The 16,325-nt window shown below is 45.9% G+C and overlaps 1 protein-coding gene and 1 pseudogene across 1 annotated transcript; one reads left to right on the top strand and one right to left on the bottom strand.

The window, feature by feature from the left end:
- Positions 1 to 644: 644 nt before the first annotated feature.
- Positions 645 to 2,348, bottom strand: LOC148977381 (zinc finger MYM-type protein 1-like). Its single transcript, XM_089116611.1, has one exon. It carries the CDS (start codon positions 2,346 to 2,348, stop codon positions 645 to 647), a length of 1,704 nt encoding a protein of 567 aa, XP_088972737.1.
- A 3,682-nt stretch (positions 2,349 to 6,030) lies between these two features.
- On the top strand, positions 6,031 to 7,789 carry LOC120485961 (general transcription factor II-I repeat domain-containing protein 2 pseudogene; annotated as a pseudogene).
- Positions 7,790 to 16,325: the final 8,536 nt, after the last annotated feature.

Below are 16,325 nucleotides of genomic sequence, written 5' to 3'. Positions count from 1 at the left end.
ACTTACTGTACACTTAGGCCTTCTACACATGTTTTTAAAAACAGTACCATTGCAGTTTTTATGTTATGATTTTAAATAGATATGTGACCGAAGAACGATCTTACATTAAAGGTATATAAAGGGGCTAAGGTCTGACTTTGTGGTTCTCTGAAATTAAGTTATTTTAATATCAATATGTGATGAAGGACTTTGAAAGAAGTTTGACAGATTTCAGTGCTGAATAAGGTTAACACTACCCCGTTTATTTAAAAATGATTAATATTTGTCAGAAATTTACAAAAGCAATCAAATCAAATGTAATCGTCAATTATTTGTGCTGTTATGGTTAAACATATTGATTGGCATTCACTTCTACAGTAGGAAATGCAATACAGCCCCTTTTCTTAAATAGTGCAATCTTAACTTCTTCACTCAACAATTACGGGTGCATCAATTTACAAATATGATTATACACAATGCCAATAACTTAAAACACAGATGATAAAACCACAAATTAGTGGACTTTTATGCCTACCCTAACGTCTGTCTGCAAGGCTCCAAAAGGAATCCCTCACTCTCTCTAAGTTCACATCCTGGGTCCTCTCTGCCTCAACAGCAATCACCATCAGATCAGCCATTCTTTCCTGCAACATTGTGGTACGCAATCAGTTCTTTATGAATTTTAGCGCAGGGAAGCATCTTTCATTGCTGCATGATGTGACTGGCAGAGCGATAATGAGCTGGTACATTTTGCTAATTTCAGGATATGCTTCAACAAGACCATTCTGATGCAGGAACTGATAAATAGCCAACATCTTGCAGGGCGGTGTGTTTTCTCTGTTTAATCTGTGTATTAGGAGTTTGTATTCTATGTCAGCTTGATGTGAATTTACATCCCCTTCGTAGTATGCACACAGCTGTTTCAGGTTTGGGATCTTCTCTAAAGATGGTCTTGTGAGACAGCCTGTGTGTTTGAGAAGAGGTTGGTTCTCAATGCTAAACCTTTCAGTTATGCTCTGAATGCAGAGGTCAAGAGTGGCAAAGTAAAAATTAACCTTCACCTCCTCTTTTTGATTGATCTGTGTCTGGCTTTGCCAGTTGTCATCCAGTCTCCTTGAAACCTTTCGTTGCCTTCTTTCCACCCATTCAACGTCAATCTTTGATGCCACCATTTCTGCTTCATTCCACATCTCATTAAAAACTTCACCCCCCCTCAAGACAGACAACTCCATTTTGCAATCATTCACAAGATCTATAGCTGTGCAGATGTCCATGTCTTCACTCTGAAGGTATTTTGAAAGTGTACCTGTCACCGACAGAATTCTACTTAAGGCCACCAGATGGAAACAGAATTCAAAATCAATGGCTCTTCTCAGTGCCATTGCAGTTCCTGATGTGTCCCTGTCAAAGGCAACACTTGTCTGAATCCGATCCAATGTCTCCACCACAGAATCTATGGTAATGAGAAGTGCTCTGCAGTTGTCAATTCGTGCTGCCCATCTTGTTGCACTCAAGGACTTCAGTGTCTTGGGTCTCCCGGGGTCATTTCCCATCAACTCTTTTTGTACATCAATGAACAAGCTATGATTTTTGGTGGAACCTTCCATGAACACGTAGAGCTGCTGAATGAGACCAAAGAAGTTGCGGGAGGGTATATTTTTACAACACATATCAACTACAACAAGGTTCATACGATGGGCATAGCAATGCACGAAATATGCCTTGTCATTGGTCTGTTTTATGATCGCTTGTACGCCCCTATATATTCCTGACATGGCAGCACAACCATCATATCCCTGTCCTCTGATGTTGCTGAATTCAAGGTTGTATTTCTCCATTGTCTCCACAAGAGTCCTGGCAAGACCAACACCAGTTGTATCTTTCACGTTCACCATATCAATTAGGCACTCCTGAATATTGGCTGTTTTGTCAACAAAATGAAGAATGACCGACAACTGATCCTGTTTAGCTGAGTCTGGAGTTGTGTCGAGGCACACAGAAAAAAACTTAGCTTCCTTCACTTCATCTATTATTTTTGCAATGCAGCCAATCATTTCATTCTGACTCTGTGCAGAAAGGTAACTGGGCACACCTTTTGGGTTTTTCTTGGCCAATTCAATGTGGGCATGAAGTACATCATCATATCTTGCCACTAATCCTGTTATTTCTTGGAAAACACCTTTGTTTTTTGATGTTTCAGATTCATCATGGCCTCGAAAAGGCAATCTCAATCTGGCGAGTGTTGATGCTATGTCTGCAAGTCTGAGGACAGCCTGGAATCTGTTCTGCCTTTCTTTTGTTTTAAGCTTAATTTGGTTTGCTCTCTGTACTGACAGCTGTGCATCAACTGGATCATTTATCAAGTACATCTGCTACTTTTGAAAGTTGTCTTTGTGTAGTTGGCTTGCATTATGTCGATCAAAGCCTTTCCCTGTCTCCAAAGCAGTCTTCCAATCCCTAAACCCCTCAGCAGAAAACTTGTCATGGTATGTACTGTGTCCAAAAACTCGACAAGGAAAACAAAAAGCAGCATCATTTGTTTTGTGGTATTCTAACCACTGATACTTCTCAAACCATGACTTGCTGAAACTTCTGAGTTTGCTTCCATGTAAAGTTTTTGGATATCTGTCTTCCTCCCTGCGAATAGGCCCTTTCCTTATGTAACTGTCCCTTGCCAAACGCTCATCTGGGATGACAAAATGACATAATCACCTTCTATCTCATGGCTTTGTGTGACACTCAGAATCTGAGTGGAATCCTCACAGCCTTGGCTGTCTGACTGAAAATCTGAAATGAAATCATAAAGCTTCTTACATATAGGCTACTAATAAATGCTGACTTTTTTCATTCATCAAATCAATACATATTCTTTCCTTACCACTAAATATGAATTATCACTAAATCCCACAAATTACTTTCCAACTTACCACTCGTAAAACATTGCCAGTTCAACGTGCGAGCTGCTTGTACCGCCTGAACATACACAGCAAAGATTCTAAAGCGTAAAGCTCTACGCGCGTAGATTTGATACACAGACACCATATTAGGAAAAACTGGCGGGCTAATGCTGACCGATTTATTATTACACATCAAGAAAAAGAATATATTTGGGTCGTTATAGGCTCTGGTAATTATGGAGCTAGCATAATAGGAATAAAGGAATCAGGGAAAATGAAAAGAAATTTTAAAAGAATTAAAAAAAATTATCAGGGAGGAAAAATCTGAAATGGGCATGACGCCACTGCCAATATCACCAAATAAATCCCACAATCGGAATTGTAATATCATTTGATCAGTCTCAGTTCCGTTTTCAGTAATCACATTTTTCCACAATTCACTATTTCTTTCCATAATTGCTATTCGTAAGCCTTGCCACTTTTGACCTTTTGCGTTTCTCCAAAAAGCCAACCAATGTTTATTTTTATTTTCTTTTTCCCAAGTCATGCCTGCCCTAGCCATATAATTTTCCCCACAATTCCATTTTTTAGAAGTATATTCACATGGGCATATTATACTTTTGCTCTTTCTACACAGTTTTGGTTCTTAATCATTGTCCTATTAGCATCTTAAGCCCTCCATCTCCAATGGGTGTGTAACTCCAAATTGTATTGAGTTCCGTCACATTTATTTAAATCCTTCTCTGGACAGTCCTCCCAAAATTTATTTGTTGTAATGCTAATTTGGTAAAGGGTTCTCAAACCTCTGGAGTATGATACTCTGAGTATCGACTAATTCCTTCAGTAGTTTCCCCTAAACGGGTGGTTCTCTATTTTCCATTATAATTTCTTCTTGATCCTGGTAACATCCGTGTTTTTCTCCAGGTCCAATATATTCTATTCCTTGTATCTTGTGCCAAATCCAAATTTTTCTTTTTTGTGTAATGTTGAATGGGTTTGTCCTTACTCTGCATTTCACTATGGTATTTTCCCCCACAGTATAATTTTTTACTATTTCTTCACATTTGCTACATTCTTCCAATGTTTTCCGTTCACATGGGCCTTCAAAGAATTTGGTTGCTATAGTACAGTTTGAAACTTCTCTCACAGTAATCTCATCCACTACAATCAACTTCGTAGTGAAATTAATTAAGGGCCAAATTCCTGTTAAAATCATAAGCCCTGTGACTAGTACCACTAGAAAAGGTCTGGGCAAACAGGGTTTTCTCCATTGTTGTAATTTCCTTGCCCATTCTTCTCTTTAGTCTCCGTCTTGTAATTTTATCATTCCTAAGAGAAAGGAAAAATAATAATAATAATAATAATAAAGAGTTTAGACCACCCCCTCCCCTTCCAGAACCTTTTATTAATTTACTTTATTTTCAATTCTTTATCGACCGCACATGCAAGAATTTGTGGTTGTGAGGTTGTGGTCATATTTATTATAACTTTAAATATAAATGTGTCTGTGTGCTGGCAAAACAGAGGTTTCCCCCTCCATTATTGGCTTCCTGCCAGAAGATAAGGCAGCTGCGTCAAGGTTGCCTTGTCTCCAGAAGCCCATCGGCACACAAAGAACTCTGCTTTCTTTTAAAATTAGTTTATTTGAGCATCGGTTTTCATCCAATTTTCCAAATTGGCAACGCATATTTTCATTCATATCATCACACTCTCCCCTTCGCGGAATGTCAAGTCTTGGTGATGGTATTTGTTTTCCCGTATTATTTTCTAATATTGTTTTGGCAATAGGAAACAATATTCCAATTCCTTTATCCGGTCGAAATCTATATCTATATCATCTATTTCCAAATCCGCTTCTAAATCCTTTTCGTCATTTCTTCCTTCCATCTGTCCTGAATTCAAAATAGCTGCCTTCATTTCTTGCAAAGCTTCCTCTGCTTTTTTGGTCCAATTTAAACGTCCACCTTTTATGGTTGTATGGATGGGTTTTGCCATCTGACTAAAGCAAGGGATTAAGTCTCGAACGTATCCCATTAATCCCATTGTTTGCTGGACCTGTCTAACTGTTTTCGGTGTCTCGAGTTGGCTTACTCGGTCTTTCATATCATTTTTTTATATTTAGTTTCAACCCTGCATCCGCAAGTCGCCTTAATACTTCTTTTACAGTTCTTTCTTGACTTTCCTCTGCTAGAGGTATGGACCAAAACCCATTTGCCAATCGATTTTTGATAAAAATCTTCCCTCTTTTATTTTTTCTACTGTGTCTCTTGCATTAATTAAATAACGCCTATCCGGCTTCGTTAAACGGTTCAGAGCTCAAAAATTATTAACCAATCTAAAAGAATTAACTTCTTTAGGAACTAATTGTATCGGGCTATTGGTAATAGCTCCTTTTACTTCCATTATAATTCCTTGCTCCTCTAGCTCTTGTATTGTTTGTTTTAGTTCAGGTATTCCTTTTTTTATTAATCGGGTATTGTCTTTGGGGTTTACGGATCCCTCCCTCTATAACGTGTGAAAATTTATCACTTACTTTCCCGCAGTCATTTTTACTTCTCCCATAGGGTCTTTCTCTATTCTTTTCAATTCTTGCTCATAATTCACCTCTTTTAATCTTAAAATCTTTTTCAGGTCTTTTGCTGCCAATAAATTTTCCGAACCCTCAATCATAGTGATTCCATATCTTTCGCCTGTTTTTTCCCTTTTTACTTGTCCATCATATGTTTGTACATTAATTGAACCGGTTTTGTCTAATGGCTCAGCTGAAATTGAGACCTCGGCCCCCGTATCAATAAAATATTTCGTCCCCTCAATTTCAAAATATAAATTTTCATCTTCTTCTATTACTCTAGGGCAGGGGTCTCAAACTCCCGGCCCGCGGGCCATTTACGGCCCCCCCTCCCCCTTCCTCCGGCCCGCATCAGATGTAGAAAATATAACATAATTCGGTCGCAAAACTATTTTAATTAATTAATTTATTTTAGTTGCTTCTTGACAATTAAAAAAATAACACTTTAAATTAAATTGAAACAAACACAATCTTTCTATATATAAAAAAATTGCGTGTACGCATAAAAAAAAAGAAGAAGAAACCCGCGCAAACCCGGCATATTTGTAAATAGAGCTGATTTTGGTCATAGGAACGAAAACGAAAATGTCTCTATCTAAACCGAAAAGGAAAGTGGACGACGAACACAGACAGTTTCAGGAAAGTTGGACATTGCAGTATTTTTTTGTGGAGTTTAATGGAAATGCTACCTGTCTGATATGTAAGGAAAAGGTTGCCGTGCTAAAGGAGTATAATCTCAAGCGTCATTATTCAACTAAACATGGAGAACGATACGAGAAGTACCAGGCAGACGAGAGAGAAAAAACAGCCATGAAGTTGAAGAAAGAGCTAACATCCCAGCAAAGCCTTTTCTGCAAAGCCAAAAAGGATGCTGATGCAGCAGTTGAGGCAAGTTATGTGGTGAGTGAGTTGATCGCCAAAGCAGGAAAGCCATTCACTGAAGGACCGTTTATGAAGGATTGTATGTTAAAAGTCGCTGAGATTCTATGTCCAGAAAAAAAGAGCTTGTTCAACAATATCGCTCTATCGACAAACACAGTGGCAGAGCGGATTAGCGAGTTGTCCAGTGACATTTATGATCAGTTGCGTGGCAAAGCTAGAGTTTTCACTGCGTACTCTGTGGCGCTTGACGAAAGCACAGACAAAACAGACATTGCGCAGCTTGCCATTTTCATCAGGGGTATAAATGAACAGTTTGAAGTGACGGAGGAGTTATTAAGTTTGTGTCCAATGCACGGACGTACCACAGCCAACGATATATTTCAGCAGCTGTGCGATGCGATTGAGCGCGCTGGTTTGCCGTGGAACAGATTGGTAGGCATTACCACTGATGGCGCCCCATCTATGACAGGCAAAAAAAAACGGGCTGGTTGCGCTGGTACAAAGAAAGTTAGAAGAGGAAAATGCAGATCCAGCAGTTGCTCTTCACTGCATTATACACCAACAAGCGCTGTGCAGCAAATGCTTGAAATATGAACATGTCATGTCTGTTGTCCTGAAATGTGTCAATTACATCAGGTCAAGAAGTTTACAGCACCGCCAGTTTCTGACCTTTTTAGAAGAAATTGAGTCAACATATGGTGATGTACTTTACTTTACTGAGGTGCGCTGGCTCAGCAGGGGGAATGTCCTGAAGAGATTTTTTGACTTAAGAGCAGAGGTGAAGAGATTCATGGAAGATGGCAGAATGGATGTTCCTGAATTTGATGACCCTAAATGGGTCATGGACCTTGCATTCTTGGTGGACATAACACAGGAGCTAAATATCCTTAACTTGAAGCTCCAGGGTCCTGGTCAGCTCATCACAGCAGCATATGAAAGTGTGAAAGCTTTCTCCACAAAGCTGCAATTGTGGAAAACTCAGCTTTCTGCAAAAAACCTCAGTCATTTCACTACATGCAGATCTCTTGATCAGCGTTTTGCTGACTTCAAGTCACACCGTGACACTTTTGAGCTGTTCGCAGATCCCTTCTCAGCTGACGTGGAGAGTGTCCCAAGTGTGTTGCAAATGGAGCTTATTGACTTGCAGTGCAACAGTGAGCTAAAAACTAAATTCAGAGAGGCACAGGGAAAAACAGAAAAGACTGGACAGTTTTTTAAAGAGTTACCTCCATGCTACCCAGAGCTGTCCAAAGTGTTCAGTCGGGTAATGTGCCTTTTTGGAAGCACATATCTGTGTGAGAAATTGTTCTCAACTATGAACTTCAATAAATCCAAGTACAGGTCTAAACTTAGTCACGCCCATCTTGAAGCTGTACTCAGGGTTTCAACTGTGACCTCCATCAGGGCAAACGTGGCTCAGTTGTGTGAGCAAAAGCGCTGCCAAGTTTCTGGCAAGAAATAGAATAGTGATAGTGTGCAAATGTATTCAGGAATTGTATTCACTGCAAGGTTTAGTTCAGTACAATGTTTTGAAGTTATTTAAGTTAAAGTAAGGGAAAAAGAATTGCACTAACTTAAAAATATTATATATTGTTAAATATATCTGTTTAATATACTGATGTTTACATTTTTTTGTTAGGAATGACACAAATATGTTAGTTACATAATCTGAAATGAATGAGAGCTAACATTTCAGCAAGTGAAATAAATTTACAGAAACAAAAATTGCGCTTTCTTGTGTTTGAATGATAAAATGGCCCTCCTATGGGTTTTCGTTCACAGCAGTGGCCCCCAGCCAATTTGAGTTTGAGACCCCTGCTCTAGGGTTACAAAAGTCTTTCTTTCAGCTGGCCGGCTAATTTTCATTCTGTATCAGAGTCGATTTTCTCCTTCTTAACTGCTTTGTCTACGCTCTCCTTTTTAGATTGCGAGCGCTTCTCTGTCTTTTTAACTACTTTATTTCTCCTAATTTTCCTTGTGTTTTCTGTTTTGTTCTTACGGTCTTCTATTACTTTACTTCTCTCTGCTGGAGTCATATCGTCCCACTTTTCTGCTGAAATAAATCCTTTCTTTTGAGGGGTTCCCGTGTTCTTTTTCATCCCTGGTTTATCATACATCGCTTTCTTTGCTGTTTTAAAATTCCGCCTATTTCCAGAAAACTTATTTACTGTCCTTGTTTCACTCTGGAATCTTTTCATACTTTTTAAAACCCACTTGTTTATTTAATTGAAATCTATTATTTTTAAATTTCTTTTTGATCTGTATCCCTTGATTCTGTTTATTTTGCAGTGCCATTTTCTTTATTGCTTGTACGTGTCTCGACCTAAGATCATATTCTGCTAATTTTTCTTCTATTTCTTCTTTTCCCTGGTAGCATTGTTTAACAGTGTGACTAAACCGTGTCCGCCTGGAATCTTTCTTCCTACTTGTCTTAAAGGAGAACTCCGGCGAACAATGAACCTTTGGTCTAATAAAACATCGGTACATTGTCAACCGTTCTCTGAGATTTGTTTTCATGATAATCGAATGTAAAGAGTTTTATCTCTAAAAACTGTTTAGCGTATAATGCTAGTAATGGGGGCATTGACTAAGTAAAAAGAAATCGCTAGTTTATACCACTAACAAGGCTCAAAATAGCCCCACATTAACGCAGTAACATAATGAGGCTCCATACATACAAAACGAAGCACTGAGAACTTTGTAAGTGTACAGACCGTTTAAAAAGAAGATACTTTATGAAGACAGTTCACTTCGTGTATACAGACAGGAGCCATCTTAAAAAATAGTCTCGCTAAGTCAAACCACGAACGTCGTGCTGAGTGATCTGAACTCTATGAAGTTCAGCGAACTTCTGAACTGTATGAACCATAGACATATACACTAGACCTCACCTTGGGGTTCTAAACATGCGTCAAAACCGTCGCCATCTTGGAACAGGGGTCTTGTCATAGGAAGTAGCTAGGTAACGCTGCTATCTCTGCCTTTACTTCGAATTCATTGATGGTGGTGGACTTTTGTGCAGCGTATGATGTTCACGGATGAAATCTGAACTAGGAAGAATGTTTAAAAAAAATAATAATTCTTTCTGGAATCAATGATAAATACATTTCTGACCGTTGGAACAAACCAAAAAAAAACAAGAAAAATCTCATTTATAATGATTTATGGTGATTTTATTTCCGTTAGACCTGTGTCTACTACATTGATGCTGATGCATTAAAGTGGAGGGGCTCCCCTGTTTCAAGACGGCGGCTCTATTGACGCATTCCTTCCATTGAACTGGCGTAGCCAAGGTGAGGTCTAGTGTATATGTCTATGTGCATGAACGGCGTTCGACTTATCGAGACTATTTTTTAAGATGGCTCCTGTCTGTATACACGAAGTGAACTGTCTTCATAAAGTAAGTTCTTATTAAACGGTCTGTACACTTACAAAGTTCTCAATGCTTCGTTTTGCATGTATGGAGCCTCATTATGTTACTGTGTTAGTGTGGGGCTATTTTGAGCCTTGTTAGTGGTATAAACTAGCGATTTCTTTTTATTTACTCAATGCCCCCATTACTAGCATTATACGCTAAACAGTTTTTAGAGATAAAACTCTTTACATTCCATTATCATGAAAACAAATCTCAGAGAACGGTTGACTATGTACCGATGTTTTATTAGACCAAAGGTTCATTATTCGCCGGAGTTCTCCTTTAACAGTGAAACTTTCTCACCATCAGGAATCTCCTGTTCAATAGATAACCAAATTCCTAATAAAGGAATCTGCTCTTTTTGGGCATTAATGAGGGTTTTTTTCCCATTCTTTGAATTTTGCTTCTATACCTATTAGATTCCTCATTCTCCCTAATGCCTCCGCCGAGATAGGATGACCAGTGCAAGTTTGTACTAGCCTTGTAGCGGCATCCCGACTCTGTGCAGTGACTCTGCACTGAGCTGTGCAGTTGTTGCTGCTTTCATTATCCGATCTGCATATGCACTCGGATCTTCACGCATTTTTTTCCCTCCTACTTGCTTTCTTACTGCTTCTGTAAGCTGTAATTCTAGCAACTTCGCTTGTACGCTAGTCTGACTCTCCTCCACTTCTTGAGGAGTTGTAAATCCTAGTTGTCTGAACGAAGTTGTAAATCCAGGAGTTGCTGGCCTAATTCTAACTGTTTTTCTAGGCTCTGTGACTTCTCCCTCCCAGTCTTCCTCCACCTTTCATTCCTTCTTATTGTTTTCCTACATTTTAACATTTCCATTTCTTTTGACAGACTTTCAATTTCTGATTTTAGTGACATTACCACTTGATATAATTCTTTAACTACTTTCCTATTATATTCATATTCTTCTTGATACAATATTTGCTTCCCTGTTTTAGACCATCCGTCTCTCCGAGCAATTCTGTGGGCAGATGGGGAGCGGCTTGCTGACTTCAGTTGTCCGTAAGTCAAGCTTCTATTTTTGACTATTTTCCGGTCCCAGTTTTTTGTTAATGTTCTACCACGTGGCTCATTAGTAGGATTTTTGTATTTAATCCCTCTTAAATTAACTTCAGGCCAGTCATTTTCTATTTGGTGTGACACTCGTTTTAATTCAATCCGGCTTCCTCTCTTATTCCTCAGTCTAGCTCTTTTGTTAATATTTTCTGTTCCCTATCGTAGTCACTTCGAGTTACGTCAGAAGTGACGGAGATTGGGGGTTTCGCATAGAAAGCCAATCCTCTTCGAGTATTAAAACACGAGCCAATGGCATGCAATGCCTTGGGGCTGCGGAAATTTGCATAGCGTACTCCGCCCTACTCCGTGAGTATAAAAGGAGGAAGTGAACGCAACCGCAGTATGTTTTCGCTTCGGAGCCAAGAGAACCTCTTCACTCCTCAAAGCTGAATCAAGACTCTTCGAGACGAGCGTCCTCTTCAGTGTTGGTGTGACGGCGGTACCCAGCGAGATTCTGCATTGCCTGCGATCTGTGCAGTGGTTTGCCAGACTTTGCGCTTCTCCCTGGTAGCCTCAGCGCTGAAAGAGTGAATTTCTCTCCTCTCTGTAAAAGAGCTGCACGCGGCACGTCTTTTTAAAGATGGCTCGCCCGTGCCCTTCTGGATGTGGTAGATTTCTGTCGTCATCTGATGGTCACGAACGCTGCTTTGTTTGCTTGGGCATTCAGCATGCAGCAGCAGCGTTCGTGGATGACTCATGTTCCTTCTGTGGGACCATGACCATCTCCACACTGAGGTCGCGGCTCAATGATCTCACTAGAGTGAGAGCCCCGGTCCCCCCTACTCGATCGGCTTCCTTCACGAGAGGGGGCCCGTCGACCCGGGGACCGGGCGATCTAACGGTGACGGTGTGGGATAAAGCCCCGACAATTCCTCGGGCCACACCTCCCGCCTCAGTGCGTGAGCCAGCGGGCGCTAGTTCGACTCGGTCGGTTGTCTCTTCGGCGGCACCGGCTGCTTCGAGCAGCGCCCCAGATGATGATGCGATGTCTATCACAGCATCACTAGGCGGGCTTGATTCCTCGGGAGAGGAAGATCCGGCTGCGTTGCCTCCTTCGGGAGTCCCAGCGTTGTCCGCGTCAGATCCCGAGATGACGGCCATGCTGTCTCGAGCCGCTGGGAGTATCGGGCTAGAGTGGAAACCTCCATCCTGCCCCGACCTCTCACGGATGGATAATTGGTTTTTGGACAAGGCTGCCGCTGCAAAGCCACGGCCGACTCCAATACCTTTTTTCCCCGAGCTGCATGCGGAGTTATCGCGCTCTTGGGGGGCTCCTTTGTCCACTCGAGAGCGCGATCTCTCCCCCGCCTTTCCCCCCCTCGACGGCGGGGCCGCCCGTGGGTACACTGGGATGCCCCCGGTGGAGCGCTCTGTTGCGATGCAGCTGTGTCCACAGAGCGCCTCCACCCGTGGTCCTCCTAAGCACCCATCCAAAGCCTGTGGGTTCTCGTCTGCTATGGCGGCGCGATCCTACAGAGCGGCGGGACAGGCGGCCTCCGCTCTGCATGCTATGACCACTTTGCAGGTCTTCCAAGCGAAGTTGCTCAGAGACATGCACGAGGGCGGGACTGACACGACGGCATTCAAAGAACTGCGGTCCGCCACTGACCTTGCTCTCCGGGCAACGAAAGTGGCTGCTCGCGCCGTTGGTCAGGTGATGGCCACTAGCGTGGTTCAGGAGCGTCATCTGTGGCTCAACCTGTCGGATACGCGGAGCGCTGAGCGGACTCGTCTGCTCGACGCTCCGCTGTCCCAGGTTGGCCTTTTCGGCGGTGCGGTCGAGGACTTCGCCCATCAGTTCTCCACCGCCCAGAAGCAGACGGAGGCCATCAAACACATCCTGCCCCGACGACCAGCTGCTGCCTCCACCCAGTCGTCGGCACAGGCGCCTCCCCCTGCTCGCCGCCGAGGACGCCCCCCTGCGGCTCCCCTCCCTCCCGCCCGGCCCCAGCAGCAGCCTTCACCCGGGCCCCGGCGTCGAGGAGGCCGCAGGCCGGCGTCACAGCCCCCTCAGGCCGCTCGCCCCGCTAAACGCCAGGCCAAGCGAAGATCCTGACACGGGCCGCTCGGTGACGATCTCGAGTCTTTCACAGGAGGCGGTAGCAGGCCCCCTCCTTCCCCCGGTGGAGGGCCGGGGGAGAATCTTTTGTTCTCAGCTCCCCGCTGCTCACCCACGGGTGGGCAGCACCCTGAACTGGTTAAAGAAAGACTTGACATCCTCACTGAGCTCACAGACTGGAGTGAGTGCCCCCGATGCCCCAGGGTGTCGGCCCACTCACTCCTCTCTGTCTCGGAGGGCGCGGAAGGGTGCGTGTGTCGTCCCCGGGCTACACCAATCCCTTCCCCCTCTCTCGCCAGACCCCCGGCAGAACGGACCCCCGTGGAACGCTCCGCTTTCCCTGGTCCCTTCTGTCGGGGAGCGGGCTTCGACGCATCCGAGCGGGGTAACCCCTGCACGCGTGCCAGTCGACCCACCACGCTGCCCCTCCGGGGGGACGTCTGTGGTTCACATGACCCCGTTGGCTCACTTCCTGGAAGCCTGGCTAGCGCTTCCCGGGGTATCCCGCTGGGTCATCAGAACGATCAGATTCGGCTACGCGATTCAGTTCGCACGGTCTCCTCCCCGCTTCAGGGGAGTTCGCTCCACGATAGTCGGTGGCAATGCCCCACTCCTGAGAGCGGAGATTGCGACCCTGCTGGCGAAGGGTGCAATCGAGACGGTCCCTCCAGCCGAGGTGAGGTCCGGGTTTTACAGCCCCTACTTCATTGTCCCCAAGAAGACCGGTGGGTTACGACCGATCCTGGACCTGCGCATTTTGAACCGTTCTCTCCATCGACTACCGTTCAAAATGCTCACGGCCAAGCGCATTTTCGAATGTGTTCGGTATCAGGATTGGTTTGCAGCGATCGACCTGAAGGACGCGTACTTCCATGTGTCCATCTTACCTCGACACAGACCGTTTCTTCGGTTTGCCTTCGAGGGCCAGGCATATCAGTACGCCGTTCTCCCATTCGGGTTAGCTCTGTCCCCTCGCGTCTTCACGAAGATCGTCGAGGCAGCCCTTGTTCCCCTTCGCGAACACGGGGTTCGCATCCTGAATTATCTCGACGACTGGCTGATACTAGCACACTCTCGAGCTCAGCTTTGCGAACACAGAGACTTGGTGCTCCGGCACCTAGCCCGTCTGGGCCTTCGGGTCAACCGAGAAAAGAGCAAACTTTGCCCCGTGCAGAGGATCTCTTTTCTCGGCGTGGAGATAGACTCGGTCGCCATGTCCGCGCAGCTCACGATCGAGCGCGCGCACTCACTGCTGACTTGTCTTCGTCAGTTCGAGGGCAAGAGTGCGGTTCCACTGAAACTTTTTCAGAGGCTCCTGGGGCATATGGCATCCGCGGCCGCGGCAACGCCGCTCGGTTTGCTTCATATGAGACCGCTTCAGCTGTGGCTTCGCGATCGAGTCCCGAGGTGGGCATGGCATCGCGGCTCGCTCCGAGTCCCAGTGACTCCGACATGCCGGCGAACCTTCTTCCCGTGGTCGAACCTCAGCTTTTTACGGACGGGCGTCCCTATTCAGCGAGTTTCCAGGCATCTCATCGTCTCCACGGATGCATCTACCACGGGTTGGGGTGCCATGTGCAATGGGCATGCAGCCGCCGGCTCCTGGACGGGGGCCCAGCGCCTCATGCACATCAATTGCCTCGAGCTGCTGGCAGTACGGCTCGCCCTGCACCGCTTCAGAGCGTTGCTCAAGGGCCAGCATGTGCTTGTCCGCTCAGACAACACTACGGCTGTAGCGTACATCAACCACCAGGGGGGTCTACGCTCGCGTCGGTTGTCGCAGCTCGCCCGCCACCTCTTGATATGGAGTCAGAAGCACCTGAGGTCCCTTCGTGCAGTTCACATTCCTGGAGACCGGAACTGGGCAGCCGACGAGCTGTCTCGGGTCCGCCCTATCTCCGGCGAGTGGCGACTCCATCCCCAGTCGGTCCAGCTGATCTGGAAAGAGTTCGGGGAGGCACAGATAGATCTGTTCGCCTCCCGGGACTCAGCCCACTGCGCCCAGTTTTATTCTCTGACCTGGGGCACTCTCGGTTCGGATGCGCTGGCGCACAGCTGGCCACGGGGCCCACGCAAGTATGCGTTTCCCCCAGTGAGCCTCCTTGCACGGGTGTTGTGCAAGATCAAGGAGGACGAGGAGCAGGTCTTGCTGGTAGCCCCCTACTGGCCCACCAAGACGTGGTTCTCCGATCTCATGCTCCTCGCGGCAGCACCTCCTTGGCCTATTCCTCTGAGACAAGACCTACTCTCTCAGAGACGGGGCACTCTGTGGCACCCTCGTCCCGATCTCTGGAGGCTGCACGTGTGGCTCCTGGACGGGACGAGGCAGGTTTGAGTTCGCTGCCACCTGCGGTGGCGGCAACCATCACTTCCGCAAGAGCGTTGTCCACGAGACACCTTTATGCGTTGAAGTGGAACCTCTTCGTCAATTGGTGCTCTTCTCGCGGAGAAGACCCCCGGAGATGTTCGATCAGTGTCGTGCTTTCCTTCCTGCAAGAGGGGTTGGAGCGCAGGCTGTCGCCCTCCACCCTTAAGGTTTACGTCGCGGCCATTGCCGCTTCTCATGAAGCAGTGGAAGGTAAGTCCTTAGGGAAGCACGACCTGGTCATCAGGTTCCTGAGGGGAGCGAGGAGGCTGCATCCGCCTCGTCCTCCCCTCGTACCCTCTTGGGACCTCTCGGTAGTTTTAAGTGCTCTGCAGAGGCATCCCTTTGAGCCTTTGCAATCAGTAGAGTTAAAGTTTCTGTCCATGAAGACAGCACTCCTGGTTGCATTGGCCTCCATCAAGAGGGTGGGGGACCTGCACGCATTCTCCGTTGACGAAGCGTGCCTGGAGTTCGGGCCGGCTTACTCTCACGTGATCCTGAGGCCCCGGCCTGGATATGTGCCCAAGGTTCCCACCACTCCCTTCCGGGACCAGGTGGTGAACCTGCAAGCGCTGCCCCCGGAGGAGGCAGACCCAGCCTTGGCACTGCTCTGTCCGGTACGTGCTCTCCGCACCTATGTCGACAGAACGCAGTGTTTCAGGACCTCAGACCAGCTCTTTGTCTGTCATGGAGGGAGCCAGAAGGGAAGGGCTCTCTCAAAGCAACGGCTGTCCCACTGGATAGTGGATGCCATTGCTTTGTCTTACCAGCAGCAAGGCCTTCCGTGCCCCCTTGGTGTGACGGCCCATTCCACTCGGAGTGTAGCCTCCTCTTGGGCTTTAGCGCACGGCGCCTCGCTAACAGACATCTGCAGAGCTGCAGGCTGGGCGACACCCAACACCTTCGCCAGATTCTATAATCTGCGAATTGAGCCGGTATCCTCTCACGTACTCGTTTCGGCCAGTTCTGGATCCGCTCAGGTGTCTTCGCTTGCTCGCCACTCCACTCCCCGGACTGGATAAGTGCGATATTTCCTCAGTTCTTCCATTGAAGTCTTGAGTCCTCCAGCACCGACGATGCGGGCACCACTG

The sequence above is a fragment of the Pimephales promelas genome, chromosome 10, assembly GCF_988280905.1.
Source record: "Pimephales promelas chromosome 10, fPimPro1.hap1.1, whole genome shotgun sequence".
In the NCBI taxonomy this organism is placed as follows: Eukaryota; Metazoa; Chordata; class Actinopteri; order Cypriniformes; family Leuciscidae; genus Pimephales; species Pimephales promelas.
The sequence above is the reverse complement of the archived record's forward strand: the minus strand, read 5'-3'. Positions and strand labels throughout refer to the sequence as shown.

Excerpts from the sequence above, each read along its gene's own strand:
- LOC148977381 (XM_089116611.1), bottom strand. The coding sequence starts at position 2,348 with ATGTACTTGATAAATGATCCAGTTGATGCACAGCTGTCAGTACAGAGA.